At 39.9% G+C, this 24,224-nt stretch overlaps 1 protein-coding gene across 2 annotated transcripts in view; it reads left to right on the forward strand.

Annotated features, from left to right (window-relative positions):
- The window catches only part of ADAMTS6 (ADAM metallopeptidase with thrombospondin type 1 motif 6), a 137,991-nt gene that overhangs the window by 42,765 nt on the left and 71,002 nt on the right, over positions 1 to 24,224 (forward strand). For both annotated transcript variants that reach the window (XM_059492440.1, XM_059492441.1), the window contains exons 7-8: positions 9,371 to 9,414; positions 12,860 to 12,965. In XM_059492440.1, coding sequence (XP_059348423.1) covers positions 9,371 to 9,414; positions 12,860 to 12,965 — 150 coding nt within the window. The remainder of the gene's footprint in view (positions 1 to 9,370; positions 9,415 to 12,859; positions 12,966 to 24,224) is intronic.

Here is a 24,224-nt window from a genome sequence, read left to right on the forward strand (position 1 = left end):
TGTAAAGTCAGTTAATGTTCTCATGGTATGCAGCCCTTCATTCACAACAGTTAGCTGCTGTTGACATTAAAATGATTTGTAAAAAATAAGTTATTTTTCCTGAAATGAAAATTATAATGATAAATGATAATAGATACTACACAAACTTTTTTGTCTTCAATAGAGCTAATATTTCTTCCTGGCTTGTATTACATAGAAAACAAGATTAAAGAAAGATTTGCAAGCAGTTCTGAATTGTATGGATTCTGCTTTTCATACAGACACACTTCAAAGATCCATGTGAAGTGCAAGTATTCCATTTGCCAGCCCCTTTTAAAAAACACAGAAAATCAAATTAAGTTCTTTCTGGTCTTAACATGACAGGTTGGTGTGCTCTAACAAACTCAGACAAGATCTCCAACATATTTCTTTTCTTGTAAACGTGTGTATTTCTTTTAAATGAATCCTCTTTGTTAGAGCAGTCTTTGCCTCTGCTGCCATTTAATTCTACGTATTTCTTTTCTTTTCCGTTCACAAGCAGACCAAAGAATATGCTACCTTCAGACTTTGTTAGCTGTATTTTGCATGTCATCTGGAAAACTACCACTCAATTGTCCAGCACTCAATTGGCTTTGTATTGTTCTTTAAGCAATCAGATCAAATTGTTTGCTGACATTTTTTGAAGAGAAGAAATCCTTTATTGTAACTTATTGTAACTTATTGTAACACTGCTTATGGAAAAAAGCACTAAACTTGTAAAATATATTGCTGTGAGTATGCTCTTAAGACAAAAAATTATTTTGATTCTACTCCGGGTTAAAAATCATTTGGGTGGAGTAACTGTCTTTTTTTTTGACCTTTAGAAGAAGTCCGCAAATAAACATTATTGCATTGACTGAAGAAGGTTTTAATTAATGCATTTGGGTACTGAAAATTAGCTCTTTGTGTAAATATAATTTTGTGATTCTTTCACTGAGTCCAAGCACAGGGTTCTCATTATTTTCAGGAAAAATAAGTTGTGACAGTGTATATGTAAGAGTTTCAATCTTTTTCTCAGGAATTTTGTACAAATATCAACCAGAAGTAGCAAAACACAACCGCTGCTCCTATTATTAGATAATATTATTATTTTCCTGAGAACATTTGGACTACTTGTCAAGTATACATTGTTAATCCAGCAAATTAAATCTATTAAAGATTATTGGGAAAAGAATAAAGAACCTTATTATGCAGTTGGTTAAACTGGGCATGGTATGCCTACTTCTTGCATAGTTTGTATCACTCTGGCCTGCTCCTCTCAAAAGGTTTTCAGAGAATTGGAGAAGGGGAGCAAGGATGACTGCAAAATCTGACTTTCTTTACAAGGAATGACTAAATTGAGGACTCTTACTTGAACAAGTCAACTTTTGGAAAAGGCAAATCAGGGACAGTACTACAATGATCTAACCAGTTACATGATTGTGTGGGGGGCATAAGTGAGGAAAAAATCGTTCATAGCATCTTTCACCACAAGAACTTGAGCCTGTCCAGAAAATATAGAAGACTCAAAACCAGGAGAAGAGAGGCAGCCCTTCTTAATGCAAGGTTTAGCTAATGTTGAAACTTCTTGGCAAGTCACTTTATGGAAGCTGGACATATGTATAGGTTGAAAGGTTGGCTAGGCATATTCACAGAAGAAAAATCCATTGAAAGTACTAAATACACAGAAGCACATCTGTCTCAAAATGTCTGGGCCAAAAATAGTTGGGAGAGTACTGGTATAATTGACGTTTTATGCTTGCAGTGGTGTTGTTCTTTCTTGGGCCTTCTCTGAGTTCGTTGTGAAGGCAAGGTATTGGATAGTGGAATCTGTGGTCTGGCCCATGTTGCAATTCTTAGGTTCTTCTGTACCAGGTGTGGTCTGTCATCCTAATGAACTGATACTCTTTACAGCCAAGGCTTAGCCTTTAATGCCATATGCAATGTGAGTAAGGGTAAATAAAGTGAACATTTTGTGTGTAAAGATATGTGGTCTTCTCAGAGATTGTAAACTAATTGTTTACAATGTTCAGAAATTTAGGAAAAAGGCATACCCAGATTAAAATCACAGAAATAATAGAAGAACCTAGAAATATATGTGCAATATGTTATTGCTCTAACTTACCTAATTTGTTTCCATACAACAGAGCTAAAACTTGGTTAGTAATCATAGCTGTTAGCTCTGTTTCCCTTCTGCCAGAGGTCTAGACTAGTTGCTTCCTATTTTCTGCTGTGTGGCAGGACGCCCCCAACCACATTTAATTAGTTTTGCTAGCTTTCCTTTTCCCCAGACTTGGTTACATTAGCACACTCTAAAAAAACCGTTGCCCTAAAAGCTGCTTAAGCTGTTCAGTATCAATGTCCTTTGAAAAAAAGTTTTATGTGCTAGTTGCTGGACTTATCCTGAATGTACTGATAGAGAAATTACTAACAGTGTACTTAGAGCAGATATGTAGAAGTTTCTAGTTTATTCTCTAGTTCAGTTTGAGCTAGCTACGTCTGTATAACTCCATCTAAATTTTGGCTCAATACTGAGAATGCAATAAAAGTTTAAAATGCTTCTGAGGTTCAGAATGCAACAAATCATCAAGTATTTCTTTCACTCTGGCGATAGTGCAAATGCTGAATCTCTACGTTACCCCTGAATATTATTGAAATCAGCATTGTCACACAGGTAGGTGGCTCTATATTTCTGATGCACTTTCATAGTATTTTTATGTGGATCAAGAGTTATTCTGAGTGTCCTAAGGGCACTAATAATACTACTGATTGTGATAAACTTGCATCTGCTCTTCTATTATTATATTGCCGAAACTGATGAATACAAATGGCAGCTTAATTTTTTTTTCCACAACTGTGTTTATTTTTGCATTTTTGACTGCATTTGCAGTTTGCCATTTAGAAAAAGTAGTATGGAAGTGTTTCATTTACAGTGCAATTATTTGAAAGATTTATGTAAATCAGGAGAACTAGAACTTATGGCAGCAATAGTTTTTCTGGCTGTAACTCAGAATTTATCCACCCAATCTAAGTATCAGAATAAAGTCCAATAGAGACAGACTTTGGTTGTCTATGGCAGCATTAAAGACATGGAAAACTAATAATAGAAAAAGCTATTTTTGATGAGTGATGTGTAACATGTATGTTATTCTTTTCCTTCCTTGGTTTAAATAGCTCTTTTTGGTTTGAGGTTTTTGAGGAAGGAACCAAATAAGACATGTTCTTTATTTTAGGGCAGAATGCTGTTGTGGTGTACCACTTTCTGTAAGGCAAAGGATGTGCTGAAGTAAACCTTTAAAAAGACATAAAAAAGCTACTCTCTGTGTAGTAGAGAGTATTACCATTGGTAACGTGTGCATATCTAATGAATGACCAAATTCTCTTAGGACTTATTAATTCCATTGCAGTTCTCTAGTATTAGTAACATTCAGTTCTCTAGCATTAGTGATGTTTTCTGCACTTGCAAAATGACCACTTCTTTAATATAGCCACGCCAAAAAACCAAAAAAGGTGAAAGTATATGACAGTCACTGCTTTTTTTTCTTTTTTTAGATCTTCCATGCTTCAGAAATACGAGTTGGAGTTGTCAGATAGTCTGAAGGTTTTGATCCATTCAAGAGAAATCTGAGATTCAGTCTGATTCAGTCTGATCTGTTCAGTTTATAGTCATAGGTGTTGGAACCAGCTTAATTTAATTTTTTGTAAGAGGTACCTTTTTGCCTGGTCTTTTACCTTTGTTCAAAGATGGGACAACTATGACTGGGTGCATAGATAAATCATATTGCACAGCATGAAGAATAAAAAGTAAAAAATATGCAACCTAATAAACTTGTTAGGTTTATTGTTGAGCATGAGTGTGTGAGAAGGATAGTCCTTATTTAAAGAGCTTGTTCTTAAAACCTATAATAATTAAAAAGTGAGTGTCAAAAAGTATAATTTGGTTTAAAAGTAAAAAATGGAACCTTGCTTTCAGAGATAACATTTGGAAATATTCCCTAAAAATGAAATATTAATAATTGGTTGTATTTGGCTCTGTTTACTTTTAGTTGGGAGAGAATCAGTTATCTTTATTTTAGTTAATTTCATTTTCTGACAACCCTTTCAAGCAGATTAAATGGCAAAGTGTCTAGTATTATATATATGAAGTATGTGTTCACCTATCTGAAACTTTTATTAAGAGCTACATGTCCAATCATACATATTTTTTGGTTTTGCCTAACCTGAATGTTCTTACTTTTTTTTTTTTACATTTGAATTCCATCCGTCTTGGTAGGGTTTCCCTCATTCACTGTGACTGTATTTTGGTCTCGTAAAATATTTTCCATTAAGAAATATTCCTTCAAAAGTCTTGGTTATTTATGTCAATATGTATCTTAAATGTTATTCATACTTATTGGTGGCTCTCAGAGTAGTTTTGGAGTAGTTTGATGTATGTGTAAGTAAACAGCTGTTGTTTCATACTGATTTTGAACAGTTTGCCCTTCTAATAAGAGTTTTCATTCTTTACTCATTTACTCTGCTTAAATCAAAGACATTGTGTGAGTTATTCTTGTTGATCAATGAAATTCTTTAAATTGTATCTAATACTAGATACTGTAATACGCACACTTCAGAAAGTTGGAAAGTCCCCTGAGTGCACATGGTGGTGACAGAAGGGCCCCAGTGTAATGGCACAATTCTGAGAAATCCCATATATTAATCTGATTTAAAAAAAAAAAAAATAGTGATTTCAAAGGGAAGAAGCTCTACTGAATCAGTGGGACTCAGCTTTGCTGATAAAGGCATGACCATATCCCCCGGGCAGACGCTGAAACAATTTTTTTTTTCAGAATAAAGAGGATTTAACAAAGGGCTGATGACAATAAAAGAAAAATCAATTAAATGATAAGATGCAATCTTTGTCTGTGAAGTACTCTAAGCCACAGAGCTCGGGACTTCTATCAGGGGAGGCATCAGTATGAGCTGTCCTGTTTCCTTTGCAAACACTCGCAAATGACTGCTGTGCAGGGAAGGGCAGATAACTGGAAAACCCCAGTTATCCAGTTGCTCTTAAATTATGCTCTAAATAATTCTTAATGTGAGACTGAATAGCTTTTAAGGAGTATTTTTTAACTTCTCTAGCTTCTAGAACAGATTATTTACATTTTTATGCTAAGGGTAGGTGGAGGTACAATTGAATCATTGTGATGCTTTCATATAATCAAATCTGTGAATTAGTATGTCTCTTTTTTTAAAGTTTATTTTTATTTTTTAATGTGGGAATACACTTGCAATCATGGAACTCTCTGTGAGGTACATAGTTGCCCAACTGCATGCATTAGGCCTGAAAATGGACACTTTGCAGGAATCAGGAAGAATCTTCTCTCCTTTCTCTGCAGGAGACAAATGGCTGTATTCCCCTAAGGTGCCTGAGATTGGCTGTAACTGCAGATAATTTACATGACAAGTTTGAGCAGTGCTTACAATATTCACAGAGGATTTGTCTTTCTTACCTGTTTGACTTAAGTGTCCTGCTCAAATAATCAGTTCATGCCAGTCGTCAGATTTGCAACGGAAATGGACTTTTTTTCAGGTTAGAGTTACAGATAAGAGAGACTTCTTGAAAAGATAGTCTGTAGCTTACATCTGCGCTAATACATTAAATAAACACATCAGTGGCTTTTTTATTGCACTGAGTACCACTGGCACAGATCTTGTGGACACACTACTAAGCTGGTGTCTCCAAAATGGATTAGTTTTCTGTGTTTTGCCTGTTAAGAATCATGACCATCTCCACAACTTCTCGTGGGAGTTCTTTGAGATCAGTTGTTCTCATGGGTCAAATCTGCACAAGGAGTTTCTTAAAAACTTGTGATAGAGTTTTAAAACAGCTTGATAATGCAGATAGTAGAATTTCAGTGTCCAGTGTGATCCATTTCACTTTTTAATATAGTGCGCAAGTATATTTTAGCATGGTGCCTGTATATCCTGCCAAAAAAAGACCAGGATTTTTTCTTTTTAAGGTCTCCCTGTATGGTGCACTAACTCTTGCTGTTTGATCCATGGCATGACAGGAGTGTACTGCTGCTCCAGTCCTTGACCAGCCTGTTGAACAGATAAAGGTCTGTCTGTGCAGTTTCCTTCTGGCTGATGTGTCAGTCAGAGTTGTCAGTGACAGTTGTACATTCATCATGCATTTCCTGTCTGTCTGTGCAGCTCTTCATCAGCCCCACAGGAATGCCCAGCAGTCCCAGACCACTTCGCCATCTGCCTCATGAAACATCTTCTGATTTCTTCAGGGCAGGCATGGCCATGTAATTAACCATCTTCCCTCCTACCTCTTTTCCATTCCACTTCCCCAGTGTGGTCACATTTCAGGGGCACTGCACCCACTTTATAAGGAGTTATATTATCTTCCTTTTTGGCTTGGGCACAGATTTTTCTTGGCTGTCTCAAAATGGTCTGGCTGCCATCTTATCCCAAGTTATTTACCTATGTAACTGTGTTCTTTCATTCAACTTTTGCGTGGTATCCCTTTTACACCATCTGTCAGTGAATTGAACCAACATTTTTGCAGTTGTCACAATTGTGACTGTTTTCATAATCTTTAATGGTTGGTTGAGATAGTTGTTGCTTGAGACTCTACCTTTTGGGTCTCTTTAGCTCCTTTAGTATTTACTAGGCTCCTGGTGATTAAACTGCATCTTTGTGTTGCTTTTTTGAGTGTGGGCTTTTTGTTTGATTTTGTTTGTTTGTGGGTTGCCTTTTTATTTCCAATAGCAACTAGACCTAGCTAATCTCATGAGCAGTCTTGATTATTTGTATTTTCAGTTGTTTCTTATCTTAAAATTACTAGCTGTCAAGTGTTACATCTGTAGTCTTCTGCATTTGGAACCCAACATCTGAGAACTAAGTGGATTCCTTGAAGGTTCAAAATAAAGTTGGAAGAAGTGGTGTCAAAACAAAAAAAAAAGATAAGTTAGTCTGTTTTAAAATCATATAGAGAAGCAAATGAGAGAGCAAGCAATTTGGTTCATAAGAATGCTGAGAGCTTTCAGACAAATCACAACCATTCATATGAAAGTAATATGATGAAGAAATGGAGCTGGAAGATGATGTAGATAAAGTAAGTCATTAGACTGAAATCTTTTTCAAAAGTTCAAAAAATTTGTTCTTGGTGAACTGGGGGCTAGGAGAGTGTATGAATACCCTTACAGGAAATTAATAGTTGTCTATAAAATTTGAATATTTATTGATGGTATATTTAGAACATGTTACTACCCAGGTATGTTCTTGCAGAAATAATTGGTGTATTGGAAAATAAAGTTATCTTTTCCATAGTTTTATTATCTAATTAAAGTTTCATTATCATCACATTTTCTTAAAAATGCTAGGTTATGCACAATGAAGAACACACAGTTCCCAGCAGAAACTGAAGAATACCGTGGTCTTTGTTTTTCAAAAATATAACAGAAGCAAGGGACTTAATTTATATAATTCTCTCCTGTCACAGTTCTTTGTGAAACTCAGCCTAAGGTGAGGAGTAACTTCAGGTTCTTTCCTGTAGGAAAATATATTGATTCAGACATCAGGAAAGTTTCGAGCTCTGCTGAAGTCAGGGACAACAATTTACTTGAGTTGAGTGGAATTGGCTTTATTCTCAAGCATCCGTTTTATCTAAGGATGTATGTCTTCAATTGTTTTTCCTTACTGCCATTGGATATTAAAAAGCAGAAAACTTGTGTATTTCAGAGACTTTTTTCCATTCAGTTCTCAACTATGTTCTAAAGAATTTAGTTAGGGTTTTTCTCACTAAACAAGACTGAGCCATCTGCTTTCTCTGAGGAACAGGTTTTGCTTGAACTTCAATAGGATTAGGTTCAGACACTCTCCTGAGCACAGGAATAAGTTTGGTTCTTTAATTATGTAGAAGGCAGGAAATGTTCAGTAAAAATCCTTCTATTACTTGAATCCGTGTCATCTTGGAACTTAGGGACATTTCAAGAGAAATAAGATGCTTTTTTATAAGAATGTTGTCTATAAGAATGCTGATTTGGTTACCTTCCCCTCCTCCAGACAGCAAACAGGAAATCAGTGCACATTTGAACCACCTTGATGAAATTAATGCACATGAACATTTAAGTTCAAAATTATGGCTTAATCCCACAAACTGCTCCACACTCAGTACCCTTTAAAAATCAAAGGAATTCCATGTGGTCACAGCAGTCTGCATGCATAGAGAGTTTACTGGATTTGTTCCAAATTTTAAGCTTTGTTATTTTGTCCATGGATTTGGCTTGCAGACAGACCATAACTCTTTTAGCAGTGAAAGGTATATATCTTGTGATCAGACTCCTATGTGATAGCAGTCCTTATGGTATTTTTTACAGACAATGTCTGGTGGCCCAAAATTAGAAACTATTTGGGTTTAAAATTAAAGCATAAAGATGGTATCTTTTCTTTTTTTTTTTTTATTTGGCTTTCTAAAGAGTAGAAATTATTCTGAAGCATAGTACGCTTCAGAAATAAAGGAAGTCAGTTTAAAACCTTGAAAATAAATAGCATTGTGGGAGTGTACTTTTATCACTATCGATATTATTGGATTGCATATTTAAAATATGAAGGTGTAATTAATGAATTGACTGCATGACCACTGCTATTTTAAAAACTATGCCACAGAAAACATTTTAATTTCATTGCTAGCTCCACATATTTACGTATTAACTACACAAAAACTCATTGGCTTCTGTGTTTCAAAGATTGTATCTACAATGACAAAACTTTTCCTTTAAGGAAATATTTTAGCTTTTTGCTGCATTGGTTTTCATTTTATGTTGTTAGCAAGTATTCTTAAGATACACTGTAATTATGGAAGGGTAATGAGAACGGCACTATAATGACAGTTCGTAAGATGTTTTTTAAAAATGGTATAATAATTAAGGGTTCAGTTTTTTAAATAGAACCAAAGACTAAGTAGTACAACTTACACTTAATATTGTTTCATTGATAAGTGTGAGACCATAGGAGGCTTCCAATTATGCTGGATAAGTAAAACTTAGGGTTTAAGAATCAGTAGCAGTCTGTAGCCCTGCTGCTGTAACTTCATAAGAGAATGGTAGACTGCTTTATGGAGCTGGTGATTACAAAGATCCACTTTAACCATTTTTTTCTTGCTGGCAGGTGTCCCACTGGCCTGAGGCCAGCGGCTGTGAGTGTACTGCAGCTTGTGGTTTACACCAGAGTGTAGAAAAGGCCGACACCAGCTGGCTGCACTAATAATTAAACTGATTGTGGTCTGACAACTTGGACTATGATACAGATATGTGATAAATGTACAAAGTATCTTACAAACCTGATTCACTGACATACTTTATCTACTTTTTTTTCTTAACAGATATGATATCTGCACTTATAAAAACAAGCCTTGTGGAACACTGGGTAAGATTATAAAGAGAAATTTCAGCTCATATTTGCTGTTTCCTGGCTTTATACTTAACTATTGGTTTATTGACTGATGAGATCTTTTTAAGTTTCTACTTTCAAAGTTTTGCAGTTTTATAAACATGAAAAATAAAAATAATCTAGGTGGATTTTGGATTTGATACATTGCTGGGAGTTTGAATTGTGTGAGCTGGTGCTGTGTATTTCATCACTGACAGCTGTAAAACTGATAAAACCTAGCAGATGACTCAATTTTACTTCTTACAGAAGAGAACTTGCTGTTTGCTTCCATTTACTGGTGTCCATAATCTAGTTAAAAAAAACAGAAGTAAAAATCCTCAGGAAGGTTATAAAACTACCCCATAAACCTTACAAAAGGAATGGACTCTGAGGTTTACACTGTTGCTGTGCTGTATACAGCAAGTTCAGCTTCATGTTTTTCCTTTCACAGACTTAGAAAAAAAAAAGTACAGTGCTAGAAAATACAATAACATTGAAACTACTTAAAACAGTGCTTTGACAATGGAGAAGTGCACGTCAACCTTAGATTAAGGATGGAGAGCTATTGTTCTCTCCATTCCTAAATATGTCGCCAGTAAATATAAATAACTACAGATAGTTAGTATGGGTTGTGGCCTCCAATGGTGCTCTAACAGATAAAGGGAACATTATTCAAAGATTAACATAACACTTGTTTAGATTTTGTTTTCAGTTTGCATCCTTTCATAAGCCTCTTTCTTGAAGGTGATTAAAGACAAAATTCTAATTCAGCTACTTCATATTATTAATACTTTTCTCATTCAGAATCATGATTTTATTTGCTTTGTCTTTCCCTGTATTACTGTATATCACTATTACTGATAGCCTTAACCCATGTTAATTTTTTTCTGTAAGTTTCTCTCAAGTCAGTACGATGCTTCTGGCAAAGAAGTGTAGTTTACATGGGGAAAGGTACCAGAATTTTTGCCTGCTATAAACATAACAAAACCCACAGCATGCTTTAGTAAAAGGCAAATCATGATCATGAATTTCCAAATGTAATTGACTTTATTTGACATTGGAGGTCATGAAACTGAAGAGATGATGTCTTAGAAGTGGCTTTGCAAGTGTTAAAAAAGAAAGGTTGAAAGAGAATACATTCATGCATGAACTATTTGATATTTTTACTCTTGACACAGATCATTAATGTACTAACTCTTACCCTATCAGATTTTGACATAAAGGCAAATTTTGCTTCACTTGAATCCAGTGTAACAGAGGATAGATTTGGCAAATATTTTATAAAACAAGAAGTTTAATTAAAAACAAATTAAAAATAAGAGTCGCATATGGTATCAGTTCCAACTTACTGTTATAGGGGTCTTGGCACCTAAACCATGACAATTTTTCTGCATTATAGGCATTGAATTGGAGAAGAGACTAGGCCCTGTAGTCCTCTTTTGCAAGGCATTTGATATGCTTAAGTTGAACTGACATCCAATAACTAAAGTTAATCATATATATAAAGGAGTCTGTGAAAAAAGCCACAGAGAGGTCTCAGAAGGTCAAAAGAAACCTGAATAATTGATATTCTAGGAAAAGACAGAAGTAAGAGATTTCATGTGGCGTGAACATCTGTATCCTATTTCAGACACCTGAGGCAGGGAACCTTTCATGGAACCCCTTAGAAAAGATCTCAGACATCTGTGCAGTGTGTCTGTGGCTCCAGTGAAGGACAAATCCTTTTCAAGTCTGAGTCACTGACTGAGTTCTTAGCTTGATCTCTGTCACTTTCTGCAAGCATGGTATGGAGTTATTTTACTGTGGTCTTCTCATTTGCTGAAACAAGTCCTCAGTTATAAGACATGAAGATGGAGAGGACTTTATCATTCAAATATGGTGGACTTTGCAGGGGAGCATGATAGTTGTATATATATGTATTGCCACGTTGTCTTCAGAATTCTTCAATTTGAACACCATGGGTGAACTATAATTATTGCATTTTTTGCATGTTCTACACTGCAAACCCTCCAGACACACATTGTCAGCTTTTGCCCATGTCAGTTTGGCTATCAGAGTTTTGCTGTGTCCCAACTAGATTTGTTTGGGAGAAAACATAGGAGACATACCCCCCAAATGCTCTATATGTGCCTACAGGAAACCTGAGATTGCCCATGGGTTGTGTTCTCATGATACCCCTGCAATAATTTTTCCCTTCAGGAAGCTTCGAGTCAGATGTGTAGTAATGTTCTGCCTACAGGATTCAGCTAGTCCAGAATGGCCAAATCAGCATGCAAAGATATGTGAAGAGCCCCAACTTCTGTGCTTCACTGTGCTGATCCACTCCTATGTCTTCAAATTAATTGCTAATGTGGACACAACAGGGAGCACTTGTCATATTATGACTTCCTTACTGTTAGGCCAAATAGAATTTGAATTTGAAATCCCTATTCATATAAATAGTTTGCTTTCTCTCTTCCCCACTCCCTGTTCCATTCCCCTCATCTCTCAACCAAAGTTAAGCTTTCTCAATTTTTAAAATTCTTATATTTGGGGTTGTTTGGATTTTCTTTCTTTGTTTATTTATAAAGTATTCTTTTTTCTGGTGTTTTTTTTTTTTTTTTTTTTTTTGGTAATGTAGTTAACTCAGCAGGTAACTTCCTTAAAGAAAGGTTTGCTGCTTCTTTCAGATCAGAAATTCTAGGAGGGAAATATGTTAAATAAACCTGATGTTTAAAGCTTTCTCTAATGGCACTAAATTATGACTGCAGTATGTTCTGTAATAATCTGTTGCTGCAAAATATGTAAGATACAAAAGAGCCATAGTCAGTAAGTGCCAGTGGTGTCCTCTCTCTGAAGAAAGTGTTTAAAAGCCCTTGTAACACAATAAGGTTTTAATGCCAGAAGATAATGGGTGATAAATGGAAAAGACTTCCATGCTTAAATGCTTGCTTGTTATTAACATGTCTCCTCTCTTTTCACTGATGCATTCAGTTTTGTTTTTTTAATTTTTTTAATGTACCATGTGAGGTTTTTCATAGCTGAAAAAGTTGCTTCTATGTTTTTATGAACCCACTAAACTTAAACAGATTTCTTTAGAAAAATAATGTGGATACATTTTGCTTTCTTCAGGCACAAGAATGTTAAAATAGAAATGCTTTCTTGAATTCCCTCTCCTGGCTCAAGTTACTAGGTGGTCCCAAGTTACCAGAAGTAAAATTTATAAATCTAACCCCTAGTCTAGACATTTTCCAGCACTGACTGCAGTTCAAAAAATATTAATGTCTAGCCGGCAAAGTGAAATTCCCCCCAGTGATTTTGCAAATGACTAGAAAGTTAACCTTTTGCCAACTGCTCCTTCTGTGCATAGAAGTTATTAAAAGGAATCCAGGCATTTATAACTAGGGCTTTTAAGACTGAAACACCTTGGCATGACCCTTTGTGTCTCCTTCTGTTTATTCAGGCTTGGCCTCTGTGGCTGGAATGTGTGAGCCTGAAAGGAGCTGCAGCATTAATGAAGATATTGGCCTAGGTTCAGCTTTTACCATTGCACATGAGATTGGTCACAAGTGAGTGAGTTTAAAATAAGAATACATTTTAATTTACCACCTTTTTAATATTAGTTAATAATCAATATAATTTTTTCTCCTGCATCATCGTCTATTCTGATGTTCCATGTTTCTGTATATGTTATTCATGAGTAGCATTTCATTTTATTTAGTATGTATTAGCAGGGGCTTTATATTTAGAACTGAAGAGCCATTATATACCCTTTGATTTCAGATTCCAGTTAAATCTGTCCTTCTGAGACTTGATTCACTACCTTCCTACTCTGGTTCATATTTTTAAATATTTGGCTTTGAAAATATTTTCTCCCCCATTACTTTTTTTTGCCTTTCTTTATGAAAGAGAAGTGGTTAAAAGGTAGATTTTTTTTTCTATTTTTATTTTGTCTTTAATATAAGTCAAACTACTATAATTGAAACATTGATTCTGTTGTCAATATTCATATGCGGACTTAAAAGTCCTCTTTCACTCAAACATGATTTGTATAAAACAGGCATAGAGAACTCAGCATCACTTGTTACATTTAAAGTATTAGCATATAGTTTTAAAGAGTATGTTGTTATGACACTGATAAAATCTGAGTAGTCTTTGGTCTGGAAATATTTCAGGCCTTCTGTCAAAAGGCAGCACTCATAGTACCATGTGATGATTCTAAAAAGACTGGACACCTTTTTTTCCAAGAGGTTTTCTTTTTTATGTACATGGGTTGAACAATACAGAGTTATGGTTGACATGCTTTTCCAACCATTAGAGGATGGAACTGTTGAAAGTTCCAGTGTGGACTGAAATGAAAGCTAGCAATATGCTGATCAAAAAAAGGAGTTGGAAGTATTTTTAGCCCACCTATTATATTTGATGATGACCAGACAACTATGCTCTCATTTATATGATGTATGAAAAGGCCCATACACATGTAGTGTAGATGAGTTTTGGAATTCAAAAGCAATTCCTTCCTTCCTTCCTTCCTTCCTTCCTTCCTTCCTTCCTTCCTTCCTTCCTTCCTTCCTTCCTTCCTTCCTTCCTTCCTTCCTTCCTTCCTTCCTTCCTTCCTTCCTTCCTTCCTTCCTTCCTTCCTTCCTTCCTTCCTTCCTTCCTTCCTTCCGACACTTCCTTCCGACACTTCCTTCCGACACTTCCTTCCGACACTTCCTTCCGACACTTCCTTCCGACACTTCCTTCCTTCCGACACTTCCTTCCTTCCTTCCGACACTTCCTTCCGACACTTCCTTCCGACACTTCCTTCCGACACTTCCTTCCGACACTTCCTTCCGACACTTCCTTCCGACACTTCCTTCCGACACTTCCTTCCTTCCGACACTTCCTTCCTTCCTTCCGACACTTCCTTCCGACACTTCCTTCCGACACTTCCTTCCTTCCTTCCGACACTTCCTTCCGACACTTCCTTCCGACACTTCCTTCCTTCCTTCCGACACTTCCTTCCGACACTTCCTTCCTTCCTTCCTTCCTTCCTTCCTTCCGACACTTCCTTCCTTCCTTCCTTCCTTCCTTCCTTCCTTCCTTCCTTCCTTCCTTCCTTCCTTCCTTCCTTCCTTCCTTCCTTCCTTCCTTCCTTCCTTCCTTCCTTCCTTCCTTCCTTCCTTCCGACACTTCCTTCCGACACTTCCTTCCGACACTTCCTTCCGACACTTCCTTCCGACACTTCCTTCCGACACTTCCTTCCTTCCTTCCTTCCTTCCTTCCTTCCTTCCTTCCTTCCTTCCTTCCTTCCTTCCTTCCTTCCTTCCTTCCTTCCTTCCTTCCTTCCTTCCTTCCTTCCTTCCTTCCTTCCTTCCTTCCTTCCTTCCTTCCTTCCTTCCTTCCTTCCTTCCTTCCTTCCTTCCTTCCTTCCGACACTTCCTTCCGACACTTCCTTCCGACACTTCCTTCCGACACTTCCTTCCGACACTTCCTTCCTTCCTTCCTTCCTTCCTTCCTTCCTTCCTTCCTTCCTTCCTTCCTTCCTTCCTTCCTTCCGACACTTCCTTCCGACACTTCCTTCCGACACTTCCTTCCGACACTTCCTTCCTTCCGACACTTCCTTCCGACACTTCCTTCCGACACTTCCTTCCGACACTTCCTTCCGACACTTCCTTCCTTCCTTCCGACACTTCCTTCCTTCCTTCCTTCCTTCCTTCCTTCCTTCCTTCCTTCCTTCCTTCCTTCCTTCCTTCCTTCCTTCCTTCCTTCCTTCCTTCCTTCCTTCCTTCCTTCCTTCCTTCCTTCCTTCCTTCCTTCCGACACTTCCTTCCTTCCGACACTTCCTTCCTTCCGACACTTCCTTCCTTCCGACACTTCCTTCCGACACTTCCTTCCTTCCTTCCTTCCGACACTTCCTTCCGACACTTCCTTCCGACACTTCCTTCCGACACTTCCTTCCTTCCTTCCGACACTTCCTTCCGACACTTCCTTCCGACACTTCCTTCCTTCCTTCCTTCCTTCCTTCCTTCCTTCCTTCCTTCCTTCCTTCCTTCCTTCCTTCCTTCCTTCCTTCCTTCCTTCCTTCCGACACTTCCTTCCGACACTTCCTTCCGACACTTCCTTCCGACACTTCCTTCCTTCCGACACTTCCTTCCGACACTTCCTTCCGACACTTCCGACACTTCCGACACTTCCTTCCAAAACTTCCTTCCTTCCTTCCGACACTTCCTTCCTTCCTTCCTTCCTTCCTTCCTTCCTTCCTTCCGACACTTCCGACACTTCCGACACTTCCGACACTTCCGACACTTCCGACACTTCCTTCCAAAACTTACTTCCTTCCTTCCTTCCTTCCTTCCTTCCTTCCTTCCTTCCTTCCTTCCGACACTTCCGACACTTCCGACACTTCCGACACTTCCTTCCGACACTTCCCTCCGACACTTCCTTCCTTCCTTCCTTCCTTCCTTCCTTCCTTCCTTCCTTCCTTCCTTCCTTCCTTCCTTCCGACACTTCCTTCCGACACTTCCTTCCGACACTTCCTTCCGACACTTCCTTCCGACACTTCCTTCCGACACTTCCTTCCTTCCGACACTTCCTTCCTTCCTTCCGACACTTCCTTCCGACACTTCCTTCCGACACTTCCTTCCTTCCTTCCGACACTTCCTTCCGACACTTCCTTCCGACACTTCCTTCCTTCCTTCCGACACTTCCTTCCGACACTTCCTTCCTTCCTTCCTTCCTTCCTTCCTTCCTTCCTTCCTTCCTTCCTTCCTTCCTTCCTTCCTTCCTTCCTTCCTTCCTTCCTTCCTTCCTTCCTTCCTTCCTTCCTTCCTTCCTTCCTTCCGACACTTCCTTCCTTCCGACACTTCCTTCCTTCCTTCCTTCCTTCCTTCCTTCCTTCCTTCCTTCCTTCCTTCCTTCCTTCCTTCCTTCCTTCCTTCCTTCCTTCCTTCCTTCCTTCCTTCCTTCCTTCCTTCCTTCCTTCCTTCCGACACTTCCTTCCTTCCTTCCGACACTTCCTTCCGACACTTCCTTCCGACACTTCCTTCCGACACTTCCTTCCTTCCTTCCGACACTTCCTTCCTTCCTTCCGACACTTCCTTCCGACACTTCCTTCCGACACTTCCTTCCGACACTTCCTTCCTTCCGACACTTCCTTCCTTCCTTCCTTCCTTCCTTCCTTCCTTCCTTCCTTCCTTCCTTCCTTCCTTCCTTCCTTCCTTCCTTCCTTCCTTCCGACACTTCCTTCCGACACTTCCTTCCTTCCGACACTTCCTTCCTTCCGACACTTCCTTCCTTCCTTCCGACACTTCCTTCCGACACTTCCTTCCGACACTTCCTTCCGACACTTCCTTCCTTCCTTCCGACACTTCCTTCCGACACTTCCTTCCTTCCTTCCTTCCTTCCTTCCTTCCTTCCTTCCTTCCTTCCTTCCGACACTTCCTTCCGACACTTCCTTCCGACACTTCCTTCCGACACTTCCTTCCTTCCTTCCGACACTTCCTTCCGACACTTCCTTCCGACACTTCCTTCCGACACTTCCTTCCGACACTTCCTTCCTTCCTTCCGACACTTCCTTCCGACACTTCCTTCCGACACTTCCTTCCGACACTTCCTTCCTTCCTTCCGACACTTCCTTCCTTCCTTCCTTCCTTCCTTCCTTCCTTCCTTCCTTCCTTCCTTCCTTCCGACACTTCCGACACTTCCGACACTTCCGACACTTCCGACACTTCCTTCCGACACTTCCTTCCGACACTTCCTTCCTTCCGACACTTCCTTCCGACACTTCCTTCCGACACTTCCGACACTTCCGACACTTCCTTCCAAAACTTCCTTCCTTCCTTCCGGCACTTCCTTCCTTCCTTCCTTCCTTCCTTCCTTCCTTCCTTCCTTCCTTCCTTCCTTCCTTCCGACACTTCCGACACTTCCGACACTTCCGACACTTCCTTCCAAAACTTCCTTCCTTCCTTCCTTCCTTCCTTCCTTCCTTCCTTCCTTCCTTCCGACACTTCCGACACTTCCGACACTTCCGACACTTCCTTCCGACACTTCCCTCCGACACTTCCTTCCTTCCTTCCTTCCTTCCTTCCTTCCTTCCTTCCTTCCTTCCTTCCTTCCTTCCTTCCTTCCTTCCTTCCTTCCTTCCTTCCTTCCTTCCTTCCTTCCTTCCGACACTTCCTTCCTTCCGACACTTCCTTCCTTCCTTCCTTCCGAAACTTCCTTCCTTCCTTCCTTCCTTCCGACACTTCCTTCCTTCCGACACTTCCTTCCTTCCGACACTTCCTTCCTTCCGACACTTCCTTCCTTCCGACACTTCCTTCCGACACTTCCTTCCGACACTTCCTTCCTTCCTTCCGACACTTCCTTCCGACACTTCCTTCCTTCCTTCCTTCCTTCCTTCCTTCCTTCCTTCCTTCCTTCCTTCCTTCCTTCCTTCCTTCCTTCCTTCCTTCCTTCCTTCCTTCCTTCCTTCCTTCCTTCCTTCCTTCCTTCCGACACTTCCTTCCGACACTTCCTTCCGACACTTCCTTCCGACACTTCCTTCCGACACTTCCTTCCTTCCGACCCTTCCTTCCTTCCGACACATCCTTCCGATACTTCCTTCCTTCCTTCCTTCCTTCCTTCCTTCCTTCCTTCCTTCCTTCCTTCCTTCCTTCCTTCCTTCCTTCCTTCCTTCCTTCCTTCCGACACTTCCTTCCGACACTTCCTTCCGACACTTCCTTCCGACACTTCCTTCCGACACTTCCTTAGACACTTCCTTCCTTCCTTCCTTCCTTCCTTCCTTCCTTCCTTCCTTCCTTCCTTCCTTCCTTCCTTCCTTCCTTCCTTCCTTCCTTCCTTCCTTCCTTCCTTCCTTCCTTCCTTCCTTCCTTCCTTCCTTCCTTCCTTCCTTCCGACACTTCCTTCCTTCCGACACTTCCTTCCTTCCGACACTTCCTTCCGACACTTCCTTCCGACACTTCCTTCCTTCCTTCCGACACTTCCTTCCTTCCTTCCGACACTTCCTTCCTTCCTTCCGACACTTCCTTCCGACACTTCCTTCCGACACTTCCTTCCTTCCGACACTTCCTTCCTTCCTTCCTTCCTTCCTTCCTTCCTTCCTTCCTTCCTTCCTTCCTTCCTTCCTTCCTTCCTTCCTTCCTTCCTTCCTTCCTTCCTTCCTTCCTTCCGACACTTCCTTCCGACACTTCCTTCCGACACTTCCTTCCGACACTTCCTTCCGACACTTCCTTCCTTCCGACACTTCCTTCCTTCCTTCCGACACTTCCTTCCGACACTTCCTTCCTTCCTTCCGACACTTCCTTCCGACACTTCCTTCCGACACTTCCTTCCGACACTTCCTTCCTTCCTTCCTTTCCTTCCAACACTTCCTTCCTTCCTTCTGATACTTCCTTCCGACACTCCCTTCCGACACTTCCTTCCTTCCTTCCGACACTTCCTTCCGACATTTCCTTCTTTCCTTTCGACACTTCCTTCCTTCCTTCCGACACTTCCTTCCGACACTTCCTTCCTTCCGACACTTCCTTCCTTCGTTCCGACACTTCCTTCCTTCCTTCCGACACTTCCTTCCTTCCTTCCGACACTTCCTTCCTTCCGAAAGAGCTCCTTCAATCACTAAATATTAATGGTTCTCAAATTCCTGTAAATGAAATTTTATTTTGTGTACGTGACCTTGGTATGAATTTTTCATATATATAACAAAACCCCCATTGTTCCAATAAAGTATTTTCATTCCAATTCCTATCTCATTCATCTACATATTCATGGAATCACAGAATTACTAGGGTTGGAAGGAACTATCTTGAGTGAAACTTCTTGTGTTTTATTTTTTGGCTCCTTGTCCTGTTCCTGGGTACCACTGGGGAGAGTCTGGCACCATCCACTTGGCATCTTTATTTGATGTACTTGTATATGTTTTGTACATAATATTCCCACACAAAAGTATTTAATATATGCAGCAACATATAATGATAGCATATTTTCTGTGATCATAGGAATGCGTTTATCATTGTTTTTTCTGTGTTTCATATCTTTTGGCTCTTTGTATATAAGGTATTTTAAAATTCTGAAATCTCAGCTCTTTGAGGCTTCCAGCTAATTCTTGAGATGGCATGATATGTCAAATACTAATTTGATAAGATGCAGAAATAATATTCCTTTAGCTTTTATACAAGTTTTTTTTGTAAAAGATCTTTGAATTTATGATTTGTGATAGCCACGTCACCTGTCGTTCTATCCATGTGGTGATTGAATGCCTCTACAAATGTCAAAGTTGTTGTTTCCTCTCAATCTCCTAGTTTCCAGTACCTACTAGACATTATTTGCATGTGTGAGTAAAAGAATTGTTTCTGAGAGCCTTGTAAATATTTTTCTTTAGCTGTACCTCCTTTCAGAATAGGAAATTGAGTTCATTGTTAAGTGAAAAATAGAAGCATTTTAAGGATATATCTACACTGACTACGTAACATACAACAAAAGAGTGCTCAATTACACAGAATCACAGAATGGTCAGGATGGAAGGGACCACAGTGGGTCATCTGGTCCGATCTCCTTGCTCAAGCAGGGTCATCCTAGAGCACATGGCACAGGTAGTACCCAAATTGTTCTTGAATATCTCCATTGAGGGAGGCTTCACAACCTCTCTGGGTAATCTGTTCCAGTGCTCACTCTGCATGATTAAGAAGCTCTTTCTCATGTCCAGGTGAAACTTCCTGGGCATCAGTTTCTGTCCTATCACTCAGCATCTCTGAGAAGAGCCTGGCTTGGTACCTCCCATTCCTATACGTACAGGCGCTGATAAGGTCCCCTCTGAGTCATCTCTTCTCTGAAGAAAGGCTGAAGGGACCCAGCTCCCTCTAAGCCTTTCTTCATAAGAGAGACGCTCCAGACCTGTAATTATCTTCACATCCCTCTGCTGGACCCACTCCAGGAGCTCCATGTCTCTGTTGTCCTGAGGAGCCCAGAACTGGACACAGCACTCCAGGTGAGGCCTCAGCAGGGCTGAGTAGAGGGGCAGGATCACCTCCCTCCACCTGCTGGCAATGCTCTTCCCAATGCCCCCAGGATACCATTGGCCTTCTTGGCCACCAGGACACACTGCTGGCTCATGGAGAGCTTCTTGTCCACCAGGACCCCCAGGTCCTTCTCCACAGAGCTGCTCCCCAGCAGGGCAGCCCCAGCCTGTGCTGGTGCCTGGGGTTGTTCCTCCCCAGCTGCAGGACCCTGCACTTGCCCTTGCTGAATTTCAGATGTCCATCCCTCCATCTTCTTTGTCCCTCTCTCCAATGTGCCAAGGTTCTTCTAGAGGGCTGCACGGCCCTCTGGGGTATCGCCCACTGCTTCCAGCTCTGTGTCCTCAATGAACTTCTGAGCAGGCATCTACCCTTCATTCACCTCTTCATCCATATGATTGATGAATATACACATTAAAAAAATGTACAAGTAGTGAGGAACAAAAAGTAAGCAAAAAGAAATTAATGCCCCCCTCCCACCATAAATATTTAATAGAAGGTATGACTGAACATTATAATCAGACTATCAGTCTTTTAATTTTCAAGGAGAAATGCTTTTCTGTATAGCTTCCTAATTAGCTCAGATTGGGACAATTGCACTTTGAAAGATCATGTTTTTATTAATTGTGTAGTTGCTATGGAATACCAAGTTTTTAAAAAAACTTTTGAATTGAAGATCAAAATGTTTAGTGATTAAAAGAGAACAATTATGATAATACAGTTTTTGGATAGATTATCCACAGTTTATCCAAAATTCGATTTATAAGCTTCCCTGAGGAAGTGGCTCAACTTGTTGTTAGTACTTTATTGAATACCCTGATGAGAAGGCATTAGATCTTCAGTCTGAATTCCTGTATATCATAGTATGTTAAATTTAACTCTTTTAACCTTGTATTGATTCAAATTAGTTCAATTTGATTGAAGAATACTAGGGAAGTACTTCTTGAAACCTTAAAGGAACTGGTAGTCTGATTGTAATAGTCAGTCATGCTTTCTGTTAAATAGTTAGAGTTTTTAAAAAAAATTTTGTTTGGCTTCCATTCCTTACCACTTGTAGTGTTCATATGTATATAACCCAGTTTTGGTACTTTTCAGCTGTGTGAGCAGTTCAGGATCATAACCAGCTGTTTTTATTGAAGATGGTGGTACACAGTGATGGTTTCTTTCTTGAGGGCATAGACAATGGAGAAACTAACATTTTATGATTGTTTCTCCGTAGCCATGATTCAGAGAACAGCCTTGTATTACTCTTAGTAATTCTGTGAATTAGATGAAATTCAAAGTTGGCCCTTTAGACTTCAGAACAATTTCTCTAGAAAACTGAATTTTGGTGTTTGACGTACAGAATGTCTGCTTTCCTAGTATCATATATTTCACACCAAAGATGCTTAAGATGTCTGGTAAGCAAAAATCACAAACAGTAACTGCTTGTACCAGGAGTGAGAATTGAGTGTGTATCCCCTAAATTGTCAAAGTTTGACTTTTTCTGTTGGTGAAGAGAGGAAATCTTAGGAAGGTGGCTTAGGTGGCCTTCTGCTCTATGCTTTTATATTTGGGTACATTCTAAAATGTCTAGCTTGTCCTGTGCGTGCTGTAAAGCATACTTAGTTAAACTGGTAAGGAATTCCAGATTCCACTGGAAGAGGTGTATCAGGAAAAGAAAGGTATTTTACCATTCACTGTTGCAGTTTTGTTCGGGAATTGGCTGAGATTTTGAAAGTGAAAAACAGAATGAGAAAGAATAAACAGAATAAAAATGGGTTAACAAAGGAAGTGTCAAAATATGAGGATAGTGGACTAGTCTTAGGACAGAAAGTTGCCCATAAAACTTGGAGTAAGAAAATAATTTACTAATGACAGACAACCATTGAGGGCTGTAGGAAAGGAGCAGGTAGACAAGATTGGTAGCTAAAACAGTTTCGGAAAAGTTGGAATTGTCTTGACTTATAGATGATGTAATAACTTTAAATTTGACAATTCGACAAAAAATGTGAGAAATAAGAACATTTAGTCCGATTGACTAAATTGTCTTCAAAATGAAGAGCAATAATACTTTCAAGCACACATTTAGTTCTAAATTAGTTCATACAGCTAAAGTGTGCCTGCAATTCTAGCACTTTTCAAAGTCTCTTTTCAGCCTGTACACAAAATGAAAAATATTATGAATTCCTCTCCTTCTATATGAGGAGGATGGTTTTCAGTGCTGGAGTAAAACTTGTAATCTGGTGGTACTTTCAGGAGGTGCTTCTCTGTACCTCATTCTTCAGTGACCAGTGAGCTTCCTGTCTGAGCAGTGCATTGGGTTTGCATGGCCAGGTTTTAGCAGCAGGCAGTCTACAAGGATGTCTTTTGTGAGAAGCTGCCACAAGCTTCCTCCATGTCCCACAGAGACAATGCCAAGAGACTCCAGGATGGAGTCACAACGGTAGGACAGTGGGCCCATCAGTGGTAGGGCTTCTGGGATAACACATTTTAGGAAAGGCGTAGGAAAATTGCTATACAACAACAGCCAGAAAAAATGAGAGACAATGTGTCATAAACAATTCTGCAGACAGCAAGGTCAGTGAGAAGGCACCAGAGCTGAGATTCCCCTGGTGCAGACCATGGTGAGGCAGCTGTGCCCCTGCAGCCATGGAGGAGCACAGGGAAGCAGAGATCCACCTGCAGCCCATGGAGACCACTCTGTTGGGGCAGGTGGATGCCTGAAGGGAGGCTGTGACCCTGTGGGAGGCCTGTGCTGGAGCAGGGTCCTGGCAGGACTTGTAACCCTGTGGAGTGAGGAGCCCATGCTGGTAGGACCTGTGACACCATGGGGGACCCACACAGGAGCTGGCTGTGCCTGGAGGACAGGAGCCACACTGGAGCAGTTCATGAGGGACTGCAGCCCATGGGAAGGCCTCATGTTGAAGAATTTAGTAGAGAACTGTCTGCAGTGGGTGGATGGGACTCCATGCTGGAGAAGGGAACAGTGTGAAGCAAAAGGAGTAGCAGTGATGTGTAATGACTAACACCCATTCTCCATTCAGGAGTAAATTTGGGGCTGGGAAGAAGGGATGGATGGGGGAAAGTTGTTTTAAGATTTATTTTTTATTTTTCATACTCCTACTCTGATTTGATTGGTAATAAAATCAAGCTGAATTCTGCAAGTTAAATCTGTTTAGCCCATGATCGTAATTGATAAGCAATCTCTTCCTGTCCCTATTTCAACCAACAAATCTTCCCTGATATTTTCTCTGTCCTGTCCAGTTGAGGAAGAGAGGGGCAGGCACCTGGCATTCAGCCAGGGTCAACTCACTACTATTAGTCAAACCTCAGCTGCATGACAAGACTTGCATTTTAGTGAAAGTAACCTTCACTGAGATGTTTTCTAGAGGAAATGCATGTCAAGGAGTGTCTTTTTTGGACAATTAGAAAGAAAATACTCCAGTCAGAGGTACTAGAGACACATATACCAAACTTGATAATGGCTTTTTCAAAACTAGTTGAAACACAGCTAGAATGAATTGTACTAATGTCACCTCCTATACTTCTCTGGTTGATGCAGGTGTCATTGTTTTGTCTCAGGTGATGATGTCTTCTGTCTTTAACTATAGCAGTCTCTCTCAAATCTACAGTGTATGAACACCTCAACAGCAAACAGAATGCATTAAGCTTATTCCTGCCAGAGGTCTACAAGTGATGGAGTTCAAATGGTGTGTATTTTTAGGGACAGCTTAGCTATCTTTTTTAGTTTAAAAACCCTGAACCAAATCAAAACAAAATCCAACAAAATGAAATGAAACAAAATGAAACCAAACCAACCACAGAAACAAAAACTCCAATGAAACAAAACCA

Source organism: Ammospiza nelsoni, chromosome Z, assembly GCF_027579445.1.
Source record: "Ammospiza nelsoni isolate bAmmNel1 chromosome Z, bAmmNel1.pri, whole genome shotgun sequence".
Lineage (NCBI taxonomy): Eukaryota > Metazoa > Chordata > Aves > Passeriformes > Passerellidae > Ammospiza > Ammospiza nelsoni.